The 25,767-nt window shown below is 39.9% G+C and overlaps 1 protein-coding gene across 1 annotated transcript in view; it reads right to left on the reverse strand.

The window, feature by feature from the left end:
* Window positions 1–1,089: 1,089 nt before the first annotated feature.
* Window positions 1,090–25,767, reverse strand: part of lekr1 (leucine, glutamate and lysine rich 1) — a 66,078-nt gene continuing 41,400 nt past the window's right edge. Inside the window, exons 11-14 of the mRNA XM_062419222.1 lie at window positions 14,761–14,836; window positions 11,008–11,172; window positions 9,756–9,977; window positions 1,090–2,649 (exon numbers count right to left, since the gene is read on the reverse strand). Of these exons, the coding sequence (XP_062275206.1) occupies window positions 2,200–2,649; window positions 9,756–9,977; window positions 11,008–11,172; window positions 14,761–14,836 (913 nt within the window). The 3' untranslated portion in view covers window positions 1,090–2,199. The remainder of the gene's footprint in view (window positions 2,650–9,755; window positions 9,978–11,007; window positions 11,173–14,760; window positions 14,837–25,767) is intronic.

Raw genomic sequence — 25,767 nt, forward strand, 5'->3', positions numbered from 1 at the left:
TCGGCATGTGCCTGGAATAAAGCAGGGTATCAAACCTAAATACCTTATTTGGTAGCGGTTGAAATGTTTGTATTGCACTGAGCATCTTAGTTTTCATAAATGTCTGAGCTTATTTACTTCTTTCATCAACATTTTGCCAGTTGACAATTAAAACCTGCAGTGAGGAACTTTTGAATATATTACATGAACATCATTTACATTGAAGCCTTTACCAAATGAGTTCACAGTTTTGTAATTACACTCACTGCCAGAAGGGGAAGACAAAATTCCTTTACTTTAGCGTCAATCCACATTTAATGTCCACTTACTATTTTTTTTTTTTTACTGTTTACATGATCAAAAATCAATCACCAACCTTTAAGCCAATATGGGCAAGAAAACATTTTAAGTAGAAACTCCATCTGCAAATGATGGATTGTGTGATGCAGTTAAAAAGCTCAGGAATGGATGAATTAGTGGACTTTCAGTTTGAGCTTGTTTGGTGCTGTTTCCAATGTCAAGAACGAAAACTCAAGCTCAAATGTTTAAACATTTTTGAATGATTACCTGATTTTAGAAAAAACTCACTTTATCTAAGAACAATTGTGGTACCAGAAGTCCCATTGTATTGAAAGTATTGAACATTTTCAAACAAGACTGAACAAAGATACACATACAAAGCACATTGTCACAGATGTTTAATATCTTACTCTACCAGACACACATTGAGATGATAACCATACAATCGATGTCCTTCAGTGGTGTTACGTAATGAGAAAAAGTGAGCAACATCAGTGTTAGGACAAAAACAATCACTCACCGGAGATACACACACACACACGCATACACGTGGCAAAGTCTCATGCAATGAGTAAACACACACAAGGCCACACACAATCACACACTCAAACACAGGAAGGCAACAAGAAGTCAGCTGCAAAGTACAAAATGAGGTTGCTACATTATTCACATCAAGGGATTGTTTGTTATAAAGTACTTTAAAGAAAACTCCAAATGAACTCAACTCATTCAAAAAGAATACTTTATTAAATAACGGTGGTTCATAGCATGTGAAAAAGTATTCTACAGTAATGAAAATTTTCTTCGGAAATCACATTAAAAATTTTAATTTCTTTATTGGACATTTAGTCAACTTCAGGAAAAAACATGAACCAGTTTGTTGTGTGCAATAGGAAATGTTCCATTTAATCCTCCGACAAAAACAGGGGAGGTAGAAAATTAAGTTTTAATGGCACATGATGTTCATTGTTCAGTATTTCAGAACGTCCTCTCCACACGCACCGAGCAGATAAACCATATGTGTGTTCTCGCAAACAGAGGAAAAACACTGGCAGGACAAAATCATTATCATCCCACCTTTCTGAGTGAACCACATGCACGTGCACAGCGTCTCACAGATGGACTGGAAGAGCGGGGCACGGGGGAAGTCACACCAAAAAGCTTTCCATGTGTGCCAGTAAGTAGGGAAATTAGTTCCGTGCCACACACACACACACACATACACACACACACACTTCACGCATTTCTCCCATTATGCCAATTCATCCCAAATGTAGAGGGAGAGGAAGGGAGAGAGAGGGAGGGAGGGATGGAAAGACCTTGCACGGAGTGAATGATGTCAATAACACACAAAGCCTGAGGGGAGAGGGCTGGGTAATTGTTGTGTGTGCGTGTGTATGTGTATATGTGTGTGTGTGTATGTGTGGGTCTGGGGGTGCTTGCCTTACAGTTTCTTTTGTGTTTGCCGGCCTTTTGTTTGCGTCCACGGGTGGCAAGGGACACGCTGTCATGCTCCTTCAGCCCTGCCCTTGTGACACGCTGTGTGTTTGTGTGTGTGTGTATCTACTATGTGTGTGTGTGTGTGTGTGGGTGTTTGTCTGTGAAATCCTGTGCGTGCCAGTGAGACTTCATGAGTCGGGTTGTGAGAAAACAAGTGCATGTCTGTTGGAGAGTGTGTGTCCTGGGAGTTTGCTGGTGAACTAACAGGACTCAGCAGTTGTGTTTTGTGTATAAGGTGTGTGCTTGTTTGTGTGTATGTGTGTGTCTTTTAAAGTCAGGAAACTGGTGTGTGAGGCAAAGTAAAATGTGTGTATTATTATATTTAAGGGGAATATTAAAAATACTACTAAAATGATAGTGTTAATATATAAATACTATTTCAAAACAGCATTAAAATGTGTTTTATTCAAATGTTCAGGTTCATTCAGATTGCTTCCTCCCCATCACTAAACTGACCTTTCGTTTGACTTCACTCACTGTGCTGCTCGCTTTCAGTCTGGGCAGCGTCCCCTCTCGCCTTTTCTCTCCTCCTAACACCCCATTGCCGTTCAAGGAGTCCAAACTCCTCCCTGCTCCTCCTCCATCTGTGCCCCGGCCTCTGTCTTTATCTGTGCAGGCAGAGGAAGGCCAGAGTGTTCTCGGGGAGGCTGAGGAGCGAGTGAGGGGTATCCGGGCCTGACTATGCAGATGGAAATGGTTGTTCCCCGGAAGTGTGTGTCTCTCTGGGGGGTATGCAGGAGATTTGGAGGAGCCTTGATGAGACACTGGGGATCGCAGCCTTAGGAGCTCCTGCTGAGCTTGACACAGAACTGCAGTTAGCTCCTCCCTCTCCTCACACTCCCTTCTTACTGTGTCTTGGAGTAACGCTGCCTAGAGAGCAATTGGAGAGAGAGTAGAAGAAAAAGTAGCATTACAGCGTGCCATTAATCTTATATAATGAGTCTTTCTTGAAATAACATCCCTTTTCCAGTTTAAAGGAATACTTCAACATTATGGGAAATAAACCAAATCAATTTCAGACAGTGAGATGAGAAAACAACCTAATGCTGATGAATTAAGAAGTTTAGCCTTGAAAATGGATTTTCAATACCTCTAAAGCTGCTTTACCTATCTCATTCGTTCCCCCTGTACATGAACAAATACTTTTTAATTTTATATTAGGGTGCAGTTATGAATCTGAATGATTTCTTAATTAAGCAACAGCTGGCTGCAGTAACTGTGTGCACCATCCCAAAGTTGTCCCAGTGAACATGACAGGCTCTGTGCCATAGTTACTGTACAGAGACATGTATCTGGTAACCCTCACCATGACCGGTGGATGGATACATTATTATTCAGCAAAAAAGCTCTAACAATGAACTGTAAATAAATATCAAACTGTCATTTTTACATTTTTGTTAATGTCACTTCTAACAAAACTGACTGAAGACTGAGAATGAGGATACAAATGATATAAAGGAACCCTGCAGAGTTTTCTCATAAGTTTCTCAATGAAGTTACCTACATGTGCTATTTCTGACCAGAATGCATTGTGTGTATCTTTGAGGTCAAGCAGATGTTTTACTTTCCCGTAAAACATTTTGCAAAGCTGATCATTTAAAGATTTTCAAACCTGCATTCTTTCCATCCATATTTATTCGCTAGAGCATGTAGAAATTTGATTGATTGAGAAACATTGCTCCATAGCTCTATGGAGTTCCTTTAAGATAGACTTTAATTGTGGTGAGGGACAGACTACAAGGCTGAGGGAGACAACAAAGTATGGTTGGAGAGAAAGATTAAAAAGGTGAAGAGAAGAGAATGAGGTGAATGACAGAACAGAGAAATGCAAAAAAGAAAAGTTTCACTTGAATCTGAAGAGCAATTTGGTTATGGATGCAAAAGGAACATGTGGTCATTCTGAGCCACTTGATAACAGTGAGAAAGTGGCACAGTCAAAGATATTGGGTCAGCGAGACCTACACAGGCAAGGTGCCCTAACACAGTCACAGCGATCTTGTATTAATAGCCCGTACAACACAGTATTGAATTAAATAGATGAAAAAAATCACCAATAACAAAATAGGTGGGAAAAACGAATACATGCACAGAGATATATCATACAGACACTCTAAACTAAGGAAACATAAAGACGTATATAAACTGTACATACAGATGAGAAATACTCAAACACAGAGTAAGTTCCTTTTTTCATAATCCGAAGCAGATTGAAATGGAGCGTGGGTGGACAGTTGATGCTGAGAGGTCAACATGTGATCCATTATATTGCCTACATCTTCAGGTCTACAGGGAGATAAAGCCTCTCTCACTGCATCAAGTCTGATTAACAAAAACTACAGCTCACGTTATGTGACAGGCTGACAGAAATAGAAAAGGCCCTTCATAGCTTTCTCAAGAGACATTTAAATTCTGCTCTCTGGCTCATTCAGTCACAAACACATTGTTTCCATGAGTAACGATTATCTGCTGCATGGTAACACAACACGTCATATACAACCTAAAATGGTCTGGTGGCAAACTAATGGACTTGAATTTAACAAATACTTAAAGGAAGATTCAGTCTGCAACGACTCTTAATGATATTTTATATAACACAATTTGTTAGAGGGCTGCTGTTGTGGTCGATGGTTTTGATCCCTGACTCCACTAGTCTGCATATTTAAGTGTCTTTGGGCAAGATAGTGAAACCCAAATTGCTCCCAATAGCTGCATTGCGGGGTAGTTTGACGCCATCAGTGTGTGAGTGTTTGTGTGAATGAGTGTGTGAACAGTAGAAACATTGTAAAGTACTTTGGATGAACGTGTAATATAAATGCAGCCATTTACCTTTTGCCTGACACTGGCTCTCATATTTGGCTCATATGTTCTTTTAAAAGAAAAATATTTTGCAATGGCATGATGTACAGATTTCAGAACACTTTTCATAATAAAATTAGATCATATTTTACATGCATCATGTTTTCAAAACAAGATGCTTCAAAAGAAGCACTGAGTTCATTTTCGTTAAAAACAAGAGTCACGATGTAAAATTCTAACAATTTTCAGTTTGAGTAGAAAACGTTAAGTTTCTATTAAATACCTGTCAAGGCTAACAACCATGTGATCCACCTGTGTTGCCATTGCTATGTATTGTTCATTGTGTCGTTAATCACACTTTCACAACTGTGTAAAATATCACATCCAGCGATTTTGCTTCAGTCAGCTGAAAGGACGAGATAGATTAAACAGTAGTCAAAAGCAGTAAAAAAAAAAAGTGTTCTCAGCTAATTAATCAAGGGATGAGACATCAGTTTCACCAGTAATTTAGTCCTAGTCTGATATCTGTCACTGTGTGAACAGCTCCTCATGCAGGATGATGATTAAGGGATGAGTCAAAACATACATTATGTTTCTATAGTGGGAGTTCTGTGTATGTTTGTGAAGGTGAAATATGTCTTTCTACTGCCCCTTTTGATATGTCTGTGTGTGTGTGTGTGTGTGTGTGTGTGTGTGTGTGTGTGTGTGTGTGTGTGTGTGTGTGTGTGTGTGTGTGTGTGTGTGTGTGTGTGTGTGTGTGTACATATAGCTCATGGGGTTTTCTAGAGATGGAGGACATATAGTATATGTTTGTGTACTGGGCTTTTAGTGAATGGTTTACTTTCTATGTGTCTCTAATTGTCAACATATGGGCATGTGTTAATGGGTGCATATAATCCACAAGATCTATGTTCCATGTGCGGTGTGTCACGCCTTGCGCCATTGTATGTAATTATTATGAGAGTGTGTGTGACAGTTTGCACACACTTCCTTTCTGTGTGTGTGTGTGTGTGTGTGTGTGTGAGACTTGGAGTGTGAGTCTCCTTCCTGCCTGTGTATGCAGGCATGTGTTAGATCCTGCGTGCGTGTGGGTGTGTGCGTGTGTGTGTGCGTGTGTGTGTGTGCGTGTGTGTGTGTGTGTGTGGGGCTCCTAGTGAGAGCAGGATTACAGGGCTATTAGATGGAAGTCACACGCAGACCCACAGAGCCCCTGCTTTTAATCTACCACTGTAAACCACATTCCACTTGTAACACACACACATGTGCTAAAAACCCACTCAAATGCCAGAAATCAGTGTATACTATATGTAGAGATGCTTATAGGATTTCATTAAGAGGGACTTGTGCACCCAAATCCTCACACATGCACACAGACCATATTACATACAGATATGGTTTGACCTTGCACGTGTCATGTGTTCCGTGTGTTCCGTGTGTGTGTAACCTCAGTGCTGTCAGTGAGAGGTTAAAGGTCAGGTGTCTTTCCCCCAGACAGAGTGACCTTGTCCTCTTGTCCTGGTCCATCTGTAGCAGAGCCAGAGAGGGAGAGGAGGGAGGAGGGAGACAAGAGGAGACGGGGAGGAGGGGGGGGGGGGGGGAGACAGAGACAACACAAAGAAAGAAAGACACAAAGAGAAAGACTTTGGGTGGGGTAGACAGAAAAACAAAGAAAAGCAGTGAGATTGACCTGAGGGGGATAGTGGTGGACCACAGTCAGTGTTATTGGGTGTGTGTGTGGCAATTTGCATGATAACATACTTAAAGTAAAGCTTTACTAATTACCAACTCCATCTCTGTACTGCATCAGTGTATAATGACATGCTTAGGTAGCATTATATCACTTTTTTGGGGGGAGGTAATGCTTTAGAGATAGAGACTAAAAGATGAGCAAAATAACCACAATACGAAATATGTAAAACTGAGAGCATTTAAAATGGGTAGTGCAGTCCAAATTCAAAATATTGGAGAAAGTTGTCTCCCCCTGTCCCCTCCACCCCAGACTCAAAGCTCAAGCAGGTTTTTAGGTCTGTTTGAATCTATCTCAGTTGATCCAGTTTGTTTGGTTGCTTCTATGGCTGCAGTACGCTGTGTTTGCGTGCCATTTTTTTCATATCTGGCAACCTGGTGTTAGGGTTAGGGTTACGGGTTCAAATGGGGGTCGACCTGATCTCACAGAAATACGTGAAATGGCCGCGACCTCTTAACTCAACATTACATGGTGGTGGCACGTAATGTGTTACAATTATGTGCGATCACCCCGATCGGGTTGAATGCCAAAACTAAAACAGACCGGCGTAAATAATTTGTACTGCATGTAGAATTATAGTCAGAGAAGCCAGTCTTTCAATCTCTGATAACATATAATTGTCATTTTATGAGTTAGTACAGTAAATATATTACATATTGGTTCTTTAAGCTGCAATTCATAACTCCAATGTTATAGGCCTATAACTTGAAGTGTCCTGTGAAATACACATTTGTGCAAAACTATGGGGAAATTGGCAGATGTATCCGTTAAACACTGGGTGCTTTGGTATAATCCAATTTTTGTTCAGTTAAAAAAAAAGATTTTTTTGTTGTCATGTTGACCTGCAAACATCAGTACAAAGTAAGAACATTTTCCCTTTTGGATTTTTAAAAATTAGCATTATTATATTTTTTTTATTCAGTCTCATAATGACTCTTTATCACGAGAGACTGATTATTATTTTGTTGTCTAGAAAAGGGACTGGGTGAAGGGTCACTGTTATGCTCCAGCACGTTATGATGAAAATGGCTGAAGGTTGCAACAGTATCTTGGCAACAGAGCGATATCACAAGGTCATGATCAAAACCTGATTATCTCTCACCAGCACACACACACATACACGCACGCACGCACGCACGCACGCACGCACGCACGCACGCACGCACGCACGCACGCACGCACGCACACACACACACACACACACACACACACACACACACACATACACACACACACACACACACACACACACAAACGAGAAAACTTCTATACAGGATGATAAAAGCCTGGGTTTGAATTAGATAAGAACTGAGAGATCGTTAGAGACAGAACTGAAGAACAGAGTCAGAAGGCTAGGAATACAGATAAAGAAAGAAAGTACAAAGGTCATCTAAAAAGAAGAAAAAAAACATTTGGCCCCTTTAAATGAGAGAGAACAGAAAGGAAGGGGTGGAGAGGGAAGGAGCTGCTGAGATCCATGAATGACATAAAAGAGCATGTCAGCTGTGAAATTGGCATCAGGGCACCTTGAACTGGCTGAACTTATCTGGACAGGCACTCTGAGAGGGAGGCAGTTAAAGAGACAGTGGACAGACAAAAGGGGGGGCTGTAAGAGGGCTGTCGGACTGCAGCAGTACAAAGCTGGATGAAAGGGGAAGAGGAGAAAATGGGACAGGGGGTGATGAATGTATGATGAGAGGAAGATAGGAGAGTGGTAGTACTGAATTGACTTATCAGTGTCACCACTTTCCTCTAAAATGGGGATGGATGAAGATTGTTTATATGGAAAGAAAGGAGGTAATAAAGTTCAATTCAATTTAGGCTCATGGGGGGTCCGTAGAACAAAGTAGTAATATTTCACATTACTGTACAACGCCTTATCCAAAAAGCCAATCTTCAAATTTGAATGGTGATTTTTCTGTGATGTTGGTTTACTTGTTTGTATATGAACAATCAAAAGTCTTCCGTTTTAAAACTGAAACCAGCCTGCAAAAAACCAGGTGGTCCAAAGTGGACAATCTAAGTCTAATTTTTAAAGCATATGCCCCCTCCCCTCACTATGTTATGTAATACCACATTTAAAAAGTCGCTTGCCAAATTAATTCTATGTTCCCTCATTATAAAGCACACGCAAGCAAAATACCGAAACTACACCCACACAAGCAACTCTGTGAGGCTGTTAGCCACAGTGGTGCCTTGAGATAAATGCTAATGTCAGCAGGCTAACATAGTCACAATAACAATACCAACGCCCTGATTGGAGCAGGAAATGTTTACCATGCTCACCATCTGTAGTGTGTTAGCATGCTAATATGTGCTGATTAGCACTAAACACAGAATACTGAAGCTGATGGGAACATTAGCTGTGCTGGTATTTGGACATAAACAAAAGTACTGAAGAGTTTTGATGTGATGCTGGAAGAAAAGTAATTACAATTCATCCTGAGGGGAATTTGAATGTCTGAACCAACATTCATGGTGACCCATCCAATAGGCTAGTTGTTGAGACATTTCTTTTACAGTCATAAATGTCACACTTAAGGTGAGATAACCAAAGTCACAGGGATATATCCTCTGGGCACCATCAATGACTGTGCAAAATTTGGTGCCGATCCATCCAATAGCTTGGACCAAAGTGGTGAGCCAGTCGACCACCCCTAGAGCCACGATGCTAGCGTGGCTAAAACAGGTAATGAGAAAAAAACAATCAAAGAGAACTGGGCATGGGGAAGTTGAGCTTGAGGGCAGAAAGGGAAACACATCCTGAAAATGAAGTGTTGGTGCTGTAGCTTGGTCAGACCGCTGAGATGTGTCGTGACTGAAGCCTGAGACTGCTCTTTCGAGACAGGCGCCCATGTGTTAACACACACACACACACACACACAGAGAAAGAAAGTACACACAGAACGTCTAGAAAAGTCACTTGCTTTCAGACGCTTTTCCTTGTTCATATTCACTCACTTTTTCCACCATTCACTCCCTGTCCCTTCTCTCTCACGCACACTGTAGCCTTCATTCCCTCCTTCCTTCAAGCTGTTCATCTGTACGCCCCATCCTGCTTTCCCTCTTTTCACTTTTTATTTCACAATTTAATTCAGCTCCATTTGGATGGCGCTGGCACCGAAATCCATCACTGCACACTCTGCTGCCAAAGCAAATATGAACTCTGTCTGTCTCTGTCTCCCTCTCCATCTTAAACCCTGTCACTCTCTTCCTGTGCTGTGACCGCACTCACACAAACACACACTTGCTAAATTTAATCCAGCTCTGTTTGAATAGCATTGGCACAGAAACACACCAGAAGAGCATACGGCATGAAGCAAATGCAAATCTCTCTTTGTCCTCGCATGCACACGTTCAACTATTCTTTCTTTATTATCGTTGTGAGGACATTTGAACACCCCAACGCACACACACCCACCCACATACACACCTCTTCTTGTAATTCAGCATTCCTCTCAGTCATCAGCTGTAGTTCGGCTTTAGCTTGGCTCAGGTGTAGCGCCTCCTGCTGCACAGAGCGCTGCAGGTTCTGCTGTATCTCCTCCTCCCTCCTTCTCCACTCCTCTAGTGTCCTCCTCTCTTCCTCCCTGCACCTCCAGTCCTCCTGCTGCTCCTCTTGGAGTGCTCGTACCTGCCGCTCTCTCTCCTCAAGCTAGATAGAAAATAAAAAAACATTCTGACTATTAAAATAGGGCATATGTCAAAACCTACACAACAGATAGAAACAACAAAGAAATTGGAATGTTTTGGATTTGCCCCTTGTGGTTTTGTTCATTACTCATTCAAATAGCGAAATGGGTGATGTTTTTCAACCCCAGGTTTTACAATGACTCAAATTGGTTTTAAACATGACATGGAAATGAAGATAACTTGTATGTAAACTCATCTAGATGTTGTACAGAGGTGGGTGGGATGTGAACTGGCAGTATCAGATACAGTGGGAGCTAAAGGGGTTGAACTAATCCTATTCTCGTTTTTACTACACTGTGGAAATGCATTAACTGTCACTACCTGTCAGTCTAATACAACCAGTGGTTGTTACTCATTCTGTAAGCCAGTGTGCTGTGGGTGGATCTGTGTTTTTGTGTCACTGCTGTCTGCAGCTTCACCCCTACTGTCTGGATCTGAAGTCTGACAGTCTTTCTTCCTCTTTATTCTCCCCGGTTTAAAATACTAACTGCAGTGTCATCACACACTAAATATATGTGTGGAAGTGTGTTAGAGTGTGTTTTCATGGTGGTGTTTCCTATGTTGATGAAGACATGGGAGTTTTGTGAATTATCACACATGTATATATATATATGCACACAAATACACATCATATACCGATAAAGTGGGAACTCCTATTCTGGAAATCCTGACAGTCGACAGATGGACGTATAGAGAGGTGAAGCAGCCAAAGTAGAAAACAAAAGATGACAAGAACAAAAACTTACAAAAAATAAAATTAGACATGGATATTTTCAGGGAAGTACATGCTCTGTCATATTCTCTGCTTCATCAGCATGATCTTTCCCAATGTAATTTATTCAGATTATTTTCTCAAAAAGAGGTAAAAGGATGGGAAAGGAAGGCAGAGGAAGAAGTTCCTGGAAGAAAGACAAAAAGATGATGATTGAAAAAGGTTTATATAACTGTTATTTTAGGTGATGTCATGCTGTGTTCAACAAACAGGTTAACACCTTCTGCTGAAGTTGTGTGCTGTCTCGCTGGTACTGCAGAAGCAACAACTGGCTCTTCTCCCTGTCAATCGTCAGCTCTAGCTCCACCTCCCTGCGAAGCTCCTCCATCTTCTCCCTCAGGTGCAATGCATTCTGGGTTCGCTCCTTCTCCAGGGCAGCAGCCAACTACAAAACCAAAGAAGACGATGAATCTACAGAACTACCGTAGCTTTGCTGTTTGACTTTGTCGTCTGATACCTTTTCTCATCACAAACATTAGTCTATATGTAGTGTGTGATGGAATATCCGTGCGAGAACTCAGTCAAGTCCGGTCTCAAATGCAGTTCTAAAAGAGCCAATAAAGTATTGATTTCTTCATGACATAAACAGGAAGGAGGAAGGTCACATGAAGCTTTGTCCACAAAGATTAACGGGAAGTGTTTGCACAGACTGCAATCATCTAATGAGAATCTTTTTAAATTATAAAAGCTGCCAAGAAAGGTTTTTACAAAAAATTGGCATGTCTCTTTAAATCTCTAAAGTGTATTAGAGATTCTGTAAACACATTTCAGAAGAAGTATTTCCCAGAAGGAATACTCTCACCCAAAGTCCGTAACCTCTAACTGACACTTTTGATAAAAGTGTTATTGTTCCATGTTGTTTTATGTGTCATTGGTAGTGCAAGCTCTAAATAGAAACAATTTGTTAACCTGTTTCGTAACATACGAGTGCAACTTATGTTATGCAAAGCTTTGTCACACAATATAACAATCATAGCATGGTGACTGGCCTTGTCGTCTAACTCTGGCAGTAAAAACTGAATTGTTGTGGATATAAAATACTAGCTTTGGCTCTTATAAGTGTGGGGCTGAAGTTGTATACGACATATTTTTAGGCAGGCTTGGTCAAGGCCACCTTGTTTTCTTTCCACCAGCAAACAGAGATCAGATAAACTGAATGTCAGTGCAATGGGCTGGGATCACTGAGGCTGAGGCTGAATGTGCTTGTGAGTGTGTGTTTATCTGTGCCGTTGCAGATTCATGCGTGCAAGTGTGAAAAAAAAACTAAATAGTGGCTCTGGGTGTCTAAAGAAAAAAAAAAAGACGGATTGGCAAGTGAAAATGTGTATATTTGAGCTTGTGTGTGCGTGTGTGTGCGTGTGTGCGTGTGTATTATGTGTGCGGTTTGTGAGACTGTATGAAAGACTAAGATTGCGTGTGTTGGATCAAATGAGAAAACACCACTTCCTCTTTGCAGGGTGAATGTACGTGTGAGGAGCATGGGTGGTTTGTGAGTGTATATCCTCTCGTGTGTGTGTGTATGTACACAGCTGCTGTTTGTGTTTAAAAAGTGACCACTTCCTCTCCATGGGTATAAGCCCAAGTGAGGAGAGGAAGCCCAGAATGAACAATAACCTGTATGGACATATGTGTGTGTGGGAACCATCGTAATGCATACAATATATCTGTCAGCCTTTACTGGTTTATGTATCTGTGTGTGTGTGTGTGTGTGTGTGTGTGTGTGTGTGTGTGTTTGTGTGTGTGTGTGTCTGCGTGCGTGCGTGTGTGTGTGTTCATCTGTCCTGTCGCATGTACTGCCTGAGACATTGTCGTATACGTTTGATCTGAAAGGTTCGGTAGCGCCATGTGTTAAGAATGCACACATTAGGAACAGTGAAGAATAAAATAGAACAGAACAGAACAGAACAGAACAGAACAGAACAGAACAGAACAGAAAAGAACAGAACAGAACAGAACAGAACAGAACAGAACAGAACAGAACAGAATAGAATAGAATAGAATAGAATAGAATATAATAGAATAGAATAGAATAGAACAGAACAGAATAGAATAGAATAGAATAGAATAGAATAGAATTGGGCAAAGCTAATGTTCTACATTTATTTGGACACGTTTTCATCACTGTAACCAAAAAATGTTTGATGACAGGGTGGGTTGTCTGTGATGCAATTTGTGGGGTTAAATGTGTTTTTACAGCAGAATTTGAGTAGTGGTTAAGATCAAGCAGACGTCAAGTGAAACTGCAGTTAACCGTGCAAACAGAACCATGCTGTAGTGATAGTGGTATCAGCATAGAAAAATAAAAAAAATTCATAAACGCACTTTACAGGGCTATCCTGTTGATCTGGTTAACTATATGGAAACTACAGTGTATACCAACATTTTGTTTTACTGAATTTAAACAGTCTTACAAGCACACACATGAAAGGACTGTATTTTATTTTACACCATGTGCAAAATTAAAAAAAAAAAAACCAAACATATATATATATATATATATACATATTTCTCTTTCTGTTGGTGAAATTTCCTCTTTGTAGTGACGTGAAACTAAATCTCAGTGGATCATGCCACCAGACAGTGCATGAGAGACTGCTACACTGTTTGACTAATAAAAGACAGATCACATTTGTTTGTCTCTGTGTGTATGTGTGTGTGTGTGTGTGTGTGTGTGTGTATGTGTGTGTGTGTGTGTGTGTGTGTGTGTGTGTGTGTGTGTGTGTGTGTGTGTGTGTGTGTGTGTGGGCGCGCGTGTGCTAGCAAGGCAGAGACAGAGTGAATATTTAGTTTATCTGGTGTCAAACAGACTGGTGGTCTCATAATCTTCCCCACATTGTGTGTGTGTCAGGATCCTCCCTATTAAACTCCTCTGAACTGTGACAATGGCTTGGATGCTGTCCTACACGTCTATTTACTCCAACAGACTGGAACTAAATGTCTGCCAGTTGTAAACCGAAACTACAGCACACAAGGCAAATATGGTAGATTATACTTGTGCAACTCTTGGTATATTAATGTTATGGTTACTTTCATTTTGTACTCCTGACACACAAAACTACGCAATGAAAACTATGACTTTTCTGTCTATTAAAGAACTGTTAAGAATCTGATTTGTTAAGAATTTTTGCAAATGGACCTAGATATTCTAAATACTTATCAACCAACTTATGAACCAACTTGACACTTTTTTCAGTTTTTTGCTTTTAAGTCAAACCACACTGCACCACCCTGTCTATAAAATATCCTTAAAATGAACCATTAAATACCTAAGCTAAAATAAAGCATTACCTAACTCTTAGTTAGTTATATAGATGTCCTGGTCATTTTTACAGTAGGACTTTTCTCATAGCTGAATAAAACAAACACACAGGACGAGCACAGATCAGGCTTTACATAATATACATAGATAGTCCTGCATCAGACTTTACATTCAACTACACTGTTGCCCATAAAGTTGGAATAAAATATTTTTTACTTCTTCTCATGAAATGATTGTGACAATGTGATTTATTCTTGATAGATAAAGTGTATATATTCTCAAAATTGTATTGATCAATCTCATTGCACCTGGTCAAAGGTGATTACTGATGTGTATAAATAGAAAATAAAAAGAGGAATGTGTCTGAAAACAAAATTATTCCAACTTTATGGGCAACAGTATACATAGATAGTCAGACCTGATCCCGATCCAATAAATTGGCTTCATGCGTTTGTTTGTTACTGTCAATGTTATTCAGGATTCCTAAACCTTTTCTTAAATCAAATATACACATATGTATTTAAATATATATCATCATAATTCTCACTTTAAATTAGACGTTACTGCTATATGAAAGTAATGCAATTACAATTTAAAGCAGTTTCAAGCACTTTATTCAAAATTCAAGCACTTCAAAAACCTTAAAAATACCACATTAAAATGGAACCCATGTTAGTAGTAATAGGATTATTGTTGGTATTAGTAAAGAATTACCTTTGAGGCCAGTCGTTGTCTGTAGTCTGCCTCCATCTTGGTCAAAGCTCTACCATGAGACTCTATCAATATCTTCCTGTACACACACACACACACACACACACACACACACACACACACACACACACACACACACACACACACACACACACACACACACACACACACACACACACACACACACACACACACACACAGATATCAGTCACCATATTAATATTCAGGACAATACACAATATAAACTGAAGCATTCATACAGATATCTAGTTTATAACTCTAATTTTCTATAAACTATTGCACCATTCAAACTTAAGCATCTGCTGTGTAGTGGGAGGATAAATGTAACATCAGGTCAACAGCAAGGTCTGAAACCATGTTCAAACAGAAACCGCCTTAGGACTAAATAACTAATTCCCTTCCTTGATACAGCACAGTGTTCCATCTGTTTCTAAAACCATTACTGCTCTGCTGCGAATGCCTTTAAGATTCCCATATGAGACCAAGTAACATGTTCACAGTCATTTGCTGCTCTGGCCTCTGGAGTTTCACAAAGACACTCTGTGCCCTTGATGTAAAAGAAGCATAGATGAATAAAACATACACAATCAGAGAAATTATTTGCAGACATGTTATAAAAAATAATATACAGTGACACAGGCAGACATGACATTTGATTTTTCAGAGCAAGCGAAGTGAGTGTAAAATGCTCTCACACATGCAGATACACACATAACACACACGAGATTGCATTAACCACTTTTTACAGTGCAGCACTTTCTGCAGATGAATAGATAAGTAAGTAAGCCAACATCACATCCATATCTGTCAAGATCCAAAAAGCTCAGATAATATTTACACATGCTTCTTTTCTGATGATCCTTTTAGCATGTCAGGTTGCATAAAGAATATTTATCAAGAGCACTCCCAAAAGTCTCTGGAGGAGAAGTGGGGGGATGAAAAAAAAAACTGAAAAAAGAAAAAGAAAGAAAGTAAGAAAGAAAATGAGAGCACAAGAGAGATGGAGTGGAGATAACTATAAAGGGGCAATTTGATTGATTTGTTAATCTTTTGTTCAAATATAATGTGTAATTTCAGCAGCTGGTCTGGCTGATAAGACGTGAAACAGCATAAATCTGAGTCCAGCCGGAGACAAGTTGAGGAACTGACCCTTTATTTTAAGTGTTTATATAATAAGATTTGGCAGGAAAAGACTTCTGCTGATATAACCAATCTTCAAAAACACACACATGAACTGTAATCTATAGTCAACAAAGCTATATGAACAATTAATGTAAGCAAAGTGGATGTTTCCAGCCTCCTTATGATTCATGTTTTTCTTTGTCATGCATGGCAGTAAAGTCAATATCTTTGTTTTTTTTTAATCTTTGGTCAACAAAACCAAGACATTTGAAGAGTAAGTAAGAACTGTAAGCGTTATTAAGGCTGCACTGTGCAAGTATAATTAGATATTACAAATTAGCTGGTAGTTGATCAGCTCACTTATCAAAAAGATGACATACTGCTTCATCATACACACACGCACACACACACACACACACACACACACACACACACACACACACACACACACACACACACACACACACACACACACACACACACACACACACACACACACACACAGTACATAATAGCACAATAAAATGTTAAATCATACATCAATTACTATGACATAGCCTCGCATGTTGCATTTAAAGCATGCCGTGTGTGTACTCAAGCTCATCTGTGGGCGAGCATGAGACAACAATATGTGTGTGTGTGTGAACTGACGTCTGTGTGTGTCGCATGTGTGCACGCTTGTGTGGGACTCTGCATGAATCAGATAGTGGACTAGATGATATAAGTATAATAAAGAGCAGAAGCTACATTCCATCTCTTCCTGGTCAGGGCAGACACAATATTATTCACTCCACTGGCTCTGACTAATAACATCAGCCTACTCACCACACACACACACACACACACACACACACACACACACACACACACACACACACACACACACACACACAAAACACACACACACACACACACACACACACACACACACACACACACACACACACACTAAAAGAGACAGGCAGTCATGCATGAATGCTCCCCATGAGTTGCAAGTTTGATGCCAAGATCTTTGTCCTAAAGCTCATTTAAATGTGTTCCAGACTTGTGAAGGGATGGGATCGAGGTAAATATGAGCTAAAAAAGAGCATGTAGCCGTTAAACAAGCCTTATAAAACTACCTATCAGAGTAAATACACTTCTTATAGATACAATGGAAAAGTTATCATCATGTAGCATACCCGCCACAACATGATGTGACTGACATAATAACACTTTTCTCTCTACGTGTCTAAAGCTGAGACTCTTCAGGGGTTTTGCAGTTAAGTCTTAGCTGATTTAGAAACCCCTGGGTGTGAGGATTTAACAGTTTTATAAAGCTGAAGCCTTTTCTTAAAAATGAAGCAAGCTGCTAATGCAAATACTGTGCGTGTATGTGTGAGTATCTCTCTTTGAGTTTGCTTGAGTGCTTGTGTCCCACTGTCAGATGTAATTCCAGTTTTGCGATGATCAAAAATGCAGATCCCTTGGAAAGGTTGTATACATGAAGTTCTCAAATCAACTTTGAGCCTGCGATTGCATGTGTGTTTGTGCATGTGTGTTGGTATGTCTGTCTGTGCATGTGTGTGACCCCCTGGGGAGCATGAGCGTGCAAATTCAGCCCTCAGAAGGAGGTCTGGGGGGATTACAAGAAGGAATGATGGGAAAATCTGGGAGCACTCTCTCATTCGCTCACACGCCAGCCTGCTTTTAAGGACAGGCGAGTGTATGTGTGTGCAGTGAGTGGTGTCTGTGTGTCTCTCTCTCTCTCTCTCTCTCTCTCTATGTGTGTGTGTGTGTCTGTGCATGTGTGAGCGGCTGCTACCTCATCAAAAGGCACGTTCCATTTTTCCGTTTCATGCTGATACAATCTTGGTGTGCAAACGCACACAAAGAGGGCCCGACTCGACTCCAAACGATGTCCAATATTTACAACGAAGCTCAAGGGCAATTTTCGATCGTTTTAATTGTGTATAAATCAACAATGTAGATCCACAGTTAACAGGAATCTCCGCTGACATCATCTCAGACATCCTCCACTTATTTTTTCAGGGACGCAACTCTCCACCTGGAAAGATGATTAAGATTTCAAAGTCAAGAGTCTTCTCACACTAACCCATGCCTTTCAAAGCAGGAATGAGCTGCCTTGTTAAAAATTGACATATGAATTTACAGCAACAGCAATTTATGACAACTGAATAAAAAGGACCGAGAGCCACAATAAAATTAAAGACCCAGACAAGAATGATATAATACTTTCCACTGTGGGAAAACAGGGAGAAAAACAGAAGATTGAAAAGGAGCTGTAAGAGAAGGGGGAAACTTATCTTTAGACGTGTTGTTGACATTAATCTTTTCAATACGTTTAGTTGCCCAATTGACTAAAGCTAACTAGAGGCATTAAATCACTTGTCTGTATAAGGATGTACAGAGGAGAGAGTTTTTGGGATCATCATTTCTGTCACGAAAGCATTCCTCTGCTGCTTGAAACCACTTGAAACAAGTCCTCTCACATTTAACAGATGGATGAGGAACTGCACAGATACTCCTGACCTCTCTTGACATTTAAATCTTTTACTCTCTCCACTTTCTGCCACTTTCGCTCTTTTGCCTCCTTCTCCCTCCTCTTCTGCTCTCTCGGTCTGTCTCTCTGTTTTTAACTTTGTGTCAGTTATACTGAATCAAGGGCGAGCTGTCATGTTTCGTGCATGTGCTCATGAGTGTGTGTAGATCGTGTGCGGCCTCTGTGACCCAGGCTGTGTGCATGCGAGAGCCAGACAGTGTGTGAAGTAACCACTGCAACCACAGTCACGGTCTCCACCCCACCCTCCTCCAACAACCCCTGCCTCCTACCCCCCCCCTCTCTCTCTCTCTTTCCTCTCTCTTTCCTTCTTCCTTCTGCCCTTTCCTGCTTCTCTCTTTCCATTCTGTCCATCACTTCCCCTTTTCTTCCTGCATCCCTCCCTCCCTCTCTTTCTTCTCCTACAATCCCTCAATCCTTCCATCCTTCCCTGACCTAGGGAAAGTGCTGTCTGCTAAAAATGGCCTTTTCACTGTCACTTCACAACTGGTTTTCATCAACATCTGCATTTCTACAAGATTCATGACTGCAGGTCCAAGTCAACCAATAGACAAAGGGGAAACTTGTTATTTTTGCTATCCTCTTCTAAGTGACCTTTGTTGGTAGTCAGTAATTTAGCTTTAATTGTATGTTTTGACGGAAGCATCAACTGTCCCATATTTTAAAGGTATCAGTTAGAGAACAATTTTCACCCATAATTTGGCACTTACAGCACTGACTAAATAATTATGTTAGTTATAGTAGTTATTTTACTTTGCAATGGTACTTTTTAAATGAAAAGTAGTTTACATTCCTTTCCTTGAATAATTAATACCTACGGTAACACACACTGTTTTAATCCTGTTCTGTGTGAATTATTATCATTATCAACATCTGTACATCGGTTGAATGACGTCCACATAACTTGTTAACTTTGCATACTCTAAATGAGATCATGTTACCAAGTTACCAGTATAAATACTATATATACTGTATATAAAAGTAGGGTCCAAAAGTGAGACTAAAAACCTCCAAACAGTCTTCATGGCCAGAGAGTAATAGGGTGCATTGTTTGTTGTCCAGCAGTTATGACATGTAAAATGAAGAAGAGATTCAGATTCTGTACTGTCAGCAATTCAATTTAAGCAAATGTGTGGCATTAACCAACTTAACTCCTTTGTACAAAAGGTCATTTTTTCTTAAGTTGTATCCTTTCCATTGACGCATGCATTCAAATAACACAGATTTGACTGACTCATTACAAGCTTGTTCAATAACTCAATTTGCAGTCAGTGTTCATCTGTTAAAATATGGCTGTGCCTCAAGTTTCCAGCAGATCTTTGCTTTTTTAGTAGCATAATGATAGTGGGAAACATGGAATCAGAACTAAGTGAAAGTGTCAGACATCAAATTGTTATTATAAGCAAAGAGGGGTTTTCTCAGTGTCAAATCATGACTAGGCTGTCATGGACTTTCCTCCATAGTCACCTGACCTCAACCCCATTGAACATTTATGGCGACACTTGAAGACTGAGAAAGTCAAGCATCCTGTGACATCACAGGAAGCTCTTTGGAATTGTGTTCAATCATGCTGGGATAGCATCAGGGTCATCAGGTTTTACACAAACTTGTGGAGTCTAACTCAAGAGCATGCTGCCATTAAAGCAAAAGGGGGACATACGAAATACAAAGATATTATGAAATCCATGTACATTTCTCAAAGATTCAACTTTTCACTCTAATTGCTAAGATGATATTATTATTTGAAATGAAAGCATTTGTATTACATTCAAACAAATGCTAAATAAAAGTATCTAAGTATCTTCTAGTGTGTGTGTTTGGACCCCTGATTATAGGAAACAGTACAAGTTAATGTTAGTGGGCACAGACAAGGAAGAAAGCTACAGTAGATTATCTCTCTGTACACTGGGAAATACCTTTTAACCCTATCACAGTTTAATGGTATGCACAATGGCATTGCATAAATGTAGCCTTAAGGGCACAAAGATGACGTTTGGTTCTAGTTAGATTTTTCAACAGAGGGATCAGCAAAGGTCTATGTGCAGTGACAGGATGGCACAGTGGGTGGAGTGTGTGGAAATTACAGAACAGTGTGTCCTTTCATGGGTCACTGGAGGTCAGTGGAAGTGGTCAAATCTCTAAACTTTCAAACAAGAGACTGGATGAACAAACAAAAGGCGTCGTGGAATGTGTGTATGTGTGCGAATGTTTGTGGTTGGGACATAAAGTGAGTACACTCAAGTCAGTAATCCTACCGTTTCCTCTCCAAGTCTCTAAATATCTGACACACATGCATGCAGACATTGACCATTACGCCTCTGACAACTGAACCTGGTTCAGCTGTGGATGCCACAAAGAAACACTCTTGGTTGTGTGTTTTTGTTGTTGTTGTTTTAGGCCAAAAGCCGAGGCTGGTGAAGGAAGCATTAACAATTCTAAAGTTGCACGAAGCCATTGATATGTATTCAAATAATGAGATCAACTGGAAAAATGTAACTATTTCAGCCTGGAGGACCTGATTCCATTATTGTGCTTACAGAGCTACCATAGAGTTTTAGTATTGTATCGTTTTTGGGACTCGTCTCATTTGAAACATCATTATTCAGATTCAGAAAACAAAATGCTTAATTAGATGGTTATAATAAGATTTTTTGTTATGCTCATTGAAAGGATATATAATATAATGATATATATAATATCATATAATGATCAAATTAAGGAAACATTTCCCAAATTACCTGCTATCCCTGCCCATCATATGACTTTCATAAATTTTCATTATGTAACATTCACTAATGTCTGCCAACAGCCAAGAGAGGACACATAATTAGCAGTGCTACAGTGTCATTAGTCATCTTGTTCATAGACCACTCACACAGGAAGTTGATGGGTTATTACAAAGAATAAAGATGCATTGATAACCTTCTTAACTCTCCGAACTGAGAAAAAGTAATAGTTTTAACTTTTTTAAACAATTGAACATCAGAAATACCAACAACCACAGTCAATAGTGCTGATGTTTGTATTTCATCTGCTCTCCTGGACTACAGCCCTTTGATCATCCCTGCACCCTGATGATTTTACCTTTTGCTACAGTACCCCTTCCTGTTTTGGCCCTTCTCAGTGTTAACATTGACACCTGACCACTTATCCCTCAGTGAGATAGCTCTGGTTCCCGTCTGAATGCAAATGTCCTCCCTTCCTGCCCTTTTGTTTCTTCTCACTTGCCGATTACTGCATTGACCCAACTGTATAAAATGCTTCCATTTCTTTTGCTCGGGGTGAGTCTACTCTGTCACAGACCCTTTCTGTGTCAGTCCACTCACCGATCCAATCAATCAATATCCAACACCACAGCAATCTTTGAACAAGGACTTGAGTGATTTTTCTTCAACAAGCTCTAGGTGTCTCAATGTGTTAAATGTCCATGCTTGGAGAGATGTGTGTTGGGTGAATCTGGTCACTTTGCTTGTTGGCATGATCTGGAGGTAATTAGCTAGTCCCATCATCCCTGTCATGTATCTCATGAGCTTTAAACCTTGTAATTCAGTCACCAGTCTAGGTTCTTCCCATCCCATCCTGATGAAAAGACCTCTGATGCCAATGTGATTACAGTTTAGGATCCTGTTGGGATCAAGGGATTTGTTGCAGGATTCTTGTGTTAAAGAGGAGAGTTTTATTGTCCGGTCTCAGAGGTCAAGGGACAAATGTGTTTTTCCTCATGGGATTCTGGTTGGTGCTGCTGTGCAGATGTTAGCAGCAGTTTGATATGTGTGCGTGGTCTTCACACTGAGGCTTACGCGATACACATAGGGAATATATGTATATATGTGTGTGTGTGTGTGTGTGTGTGTGTGTGTGTGTGTGTGTGTGTGTGTGTGTGTGTATGTATGTATGTATGTACATATGTATATGTATACAGTATATGTGTGTGCTTGTGCTGCATTGTGCTGACCTCCTCAGTCCAGCACAGAAGGACACAAAGAGGGAATACTCATTCCAACATCTTGCATAAGAGGGCTTGTTTGTTTTTACAGTATCTCAAAAAATCCCATAAATCTATTATAAACTATGAACCTAACAACAACAGCATGTTGCTGCCACTGTGACAAAAAATGTGTATAACAAGAAACTTTTCTCATTATAACAAGAGAGTTTCATGTTATAGTGGCATACTTTTCTCATTATTACTGGATATTAGATGATTTAGTTTTAACAAGAAATGCATCTTAAATATCACATTTCTTAATATTATGTGAAACTTTCTTGCAATTTCACAAAATGAATGTATCTCATTAAAACAAGATTTTCACATAGTGAGAAAAAGTGAATATGAATATGGTTTATAGAATGTCATTATTGTCATTGTACAAAGCACAACAAAATTGAGATGCAGTCCTTAAAAGTGCAGAAAAAAATTATAAATAATTACTTCCCCCAAAAAAAGCCAGTATTTACTGCAGTTTAGTGCAGTTATGGCTTTAGCATAAAAGCTGTTTTTTAATCTGTTAGTGCGTGCTCTCAATGTATTGAAGCATTTGCCTGAGGGCAGCATTTCAAAGAGCGAGTGTGCTGGGTGAGATGGGTCCCTGAGATTAAGTTTTAGTTCATGGTTATTTCATGCTTTAGCCTATGGAGCAATCATATATCATGACTGATTAATCACACAATATGATTGATGTATGTGGCAGAATGTTTTCATGCATTAGGTTACTGCTGTGTGCTGCTTTCCTATTATTCTGTGCACCTATGAGTACTTATGTGTGGATTTTATGTCAGATTAAATCAGTGATCGTCAATGGCTGATCTGTGTAGGATTCTGTACTGGCCCCCAGATGTGATGAATATACTATATTACAGTATGTGCAAGTCTTTCTTGGCTGTCAGGACCTCAGCTGACTGGTGACTGGTGTAAGTGAATACACACTTAGTGCAGCTTTATCTCAGATGTCTTTATAGACCTTCTGGTGTTAATGTTTACTTGGAAAGTAAAGTTTGGTGCAGAGCAAATTGGTGAATTGTCTGTTCTAACAGGAATCTCTGGAAAGGTTCAGATTTACTGGACAGTCCTGGGCTCACAGTCTGGTCACTTTGCTCAATGGCATGGTCTGGAGGTGGTCCCATCCCCGTCTTCTCAGAAGCTTTAAACTTATAATTCCGCCACCAGTCGAAGCTCTTGGTCCAAGAGTTTGAACTGAACATCCAGTTCAAACTCTCGTATGCTGATTGGCTGATTACATTTGATAAACAAGGGATTTGTTGCAGGATTCTGGTATTAAAGAAGAGAGCAGTTTTATTGTCTGGTGTCAGAGGCTGAAAGACAATGTGTTTTTCTTTTCGGGATTCTGGTGGGTGCTGCAGTAAAGTCATTGGCTGCAGTTAAATATGTGATACGTGTGCTCTTCACACTGAGGCTTACTCCCACACCTCTTAATTCCTGCTTGGAGATAGATACCAAACTATACACATATGTGTGTGTGTGTGTGTGTGTGTGTGTGTGTGTGTGTGTGTGTGTGTGTGTGTGTGTGTGTGTGTGTGTGCGTGTGTGTTTATGGGACCTTACTGTAACTTATAACCTTCAACATTACATGACCTCTTAGATCCTGCGTGGTAAGACACACACAGGGAATACTCATTCTAACATCTTGCATAAGAGGGTTTGTTGTTTGTTTTTACAGGATCTAAAACAAGTTTATAGTCCAGTGTAGAAAATCCCATGATGCATTATATTAAAAACTATGACCCTTACAAATATAAGACATTAACCAGTATGAACAAGCAGAAACACTTACAAACTTTCACTAAAGTCCTTTTTTTCTTGCCTTTAGTAGTTCATCCAACAAACATCTAAGGCAAGACGAACAAAGTCAGGCACCTGGCACCATAAACATGTCTGCTGTAGTGCAAGAGAATTGAACAGATGACAGATTTGTATATTTGGACATACACTGTATACTATAAAGGTTTATGGGATTGTACCGTGACCTACAACCTTCAGCACAGTGTTGACCTGTCAGTTCCTGCATGGCCTGACACACACAGGAAATACTCAAACTTCTTGCTTCTTCTTTTGTTTTCTTTTTACACAAACAGGTTTTAATCCTGGGAGGATTCATCTCCTGTGTGAATGTGTGTATGTGTGTGTGTGTGTGTGTGTGTGTGTGTGTGTGTGTGTGTGTGTGTGTGTGTGTGTGTGTGTGTGTGTGTGTGTGTGTGTGTGTGTGTGTTTTCATTTAGTTTTATTACTTAAAAAATAAAAATGAATAAAGTTATTTTATTTAAAAGTAATTATATTGTCATTCTATGTTTTTATTTGGTTTATTTTTCATATTCATTTTTTTCATTCCTTTACATAAAAAAACTGGATATCTCCAACTAAAAACAAATCAAATTATTACTCTTTATTAAAATGTTCATACCATAATGGTATAATGATTATAAAACATCCCAGAGCTAAGAAAAAGTTATATTTATTTGTGTGACATCATCTCAATGTCAAGTCAATAGGATGAGTGGGGCCAGAGGAAGACACTATTGCACATGTGCAGAGGACCACACAGCACGGCAGTAAACCAGGAAGAGAACTTTTTTTGGCAACGGTTCACTCACGGTTCACTCACAGTTCTCGTAATACATCAATGGGTCACATGGAGTGGATGGGATCAGTCTCAGTGCCTACTGCACATACAAGAACGACTGTCTATGGGTTAAGAAAAGTCTTACTGACAACCTGAAAACTGTATTTTCAGCATTTATACAATCCTAAATTAGAAAATGCAGGACGCTCATTTAAAGTTTTTGTTTCAACTTAAAGCTTTTGATGATGGATTAATGTAATGTAGCTCAAGCATTGACATGGATAAATACCCATAAATGCAAGGTTATTGAGCAGTGTGCTGGGCAGTATGAGCCAGCCACACAGGGAGAGGTAAGACCTTATATAAGAGACCGGGCACAGCTCCCAACACTCTATTAGATCTTCTCACTCTGCACTCATAGAGAGGATGTAGGCCCTTGGTTTTGCATAGACACACACTTGTACACAGGAGTGCTGACTGAACTCACCCCATGTTTTCTCAGTAACAAAAGGGTCGTAAATGTTTAACATGAGAACAAAACAGTCTATTTCCCAACCAGGGATTCAGACAGCCACCGGTCTGTGGTTGTGGTTTCACTGTTAAGAAAAGCAAAGTTTGGCCATGCACTGTATCTGGCTCCCGGTATGCTTTAATTAATCAGCACTTGAACACCAGCTTCTATGAAATTGTGAAATAAAATCTACCATTCGGTATCTGACGTTTCCCAAA

The sequence above is a fragment of the Scomber scombrus genome, chromosome 5 (genome assembly GCF_963691925.1).
Source record: "Scomber scombrus chromosome 5, fScoSco1.1, whole genome shotgun sequence".
NCBI classification, from domain to species: Eukaryota; Metazoa; Chordata; class Actinopteri; order Scombriformes; family Scombridae; genus Scomber; species Scomber scombrus.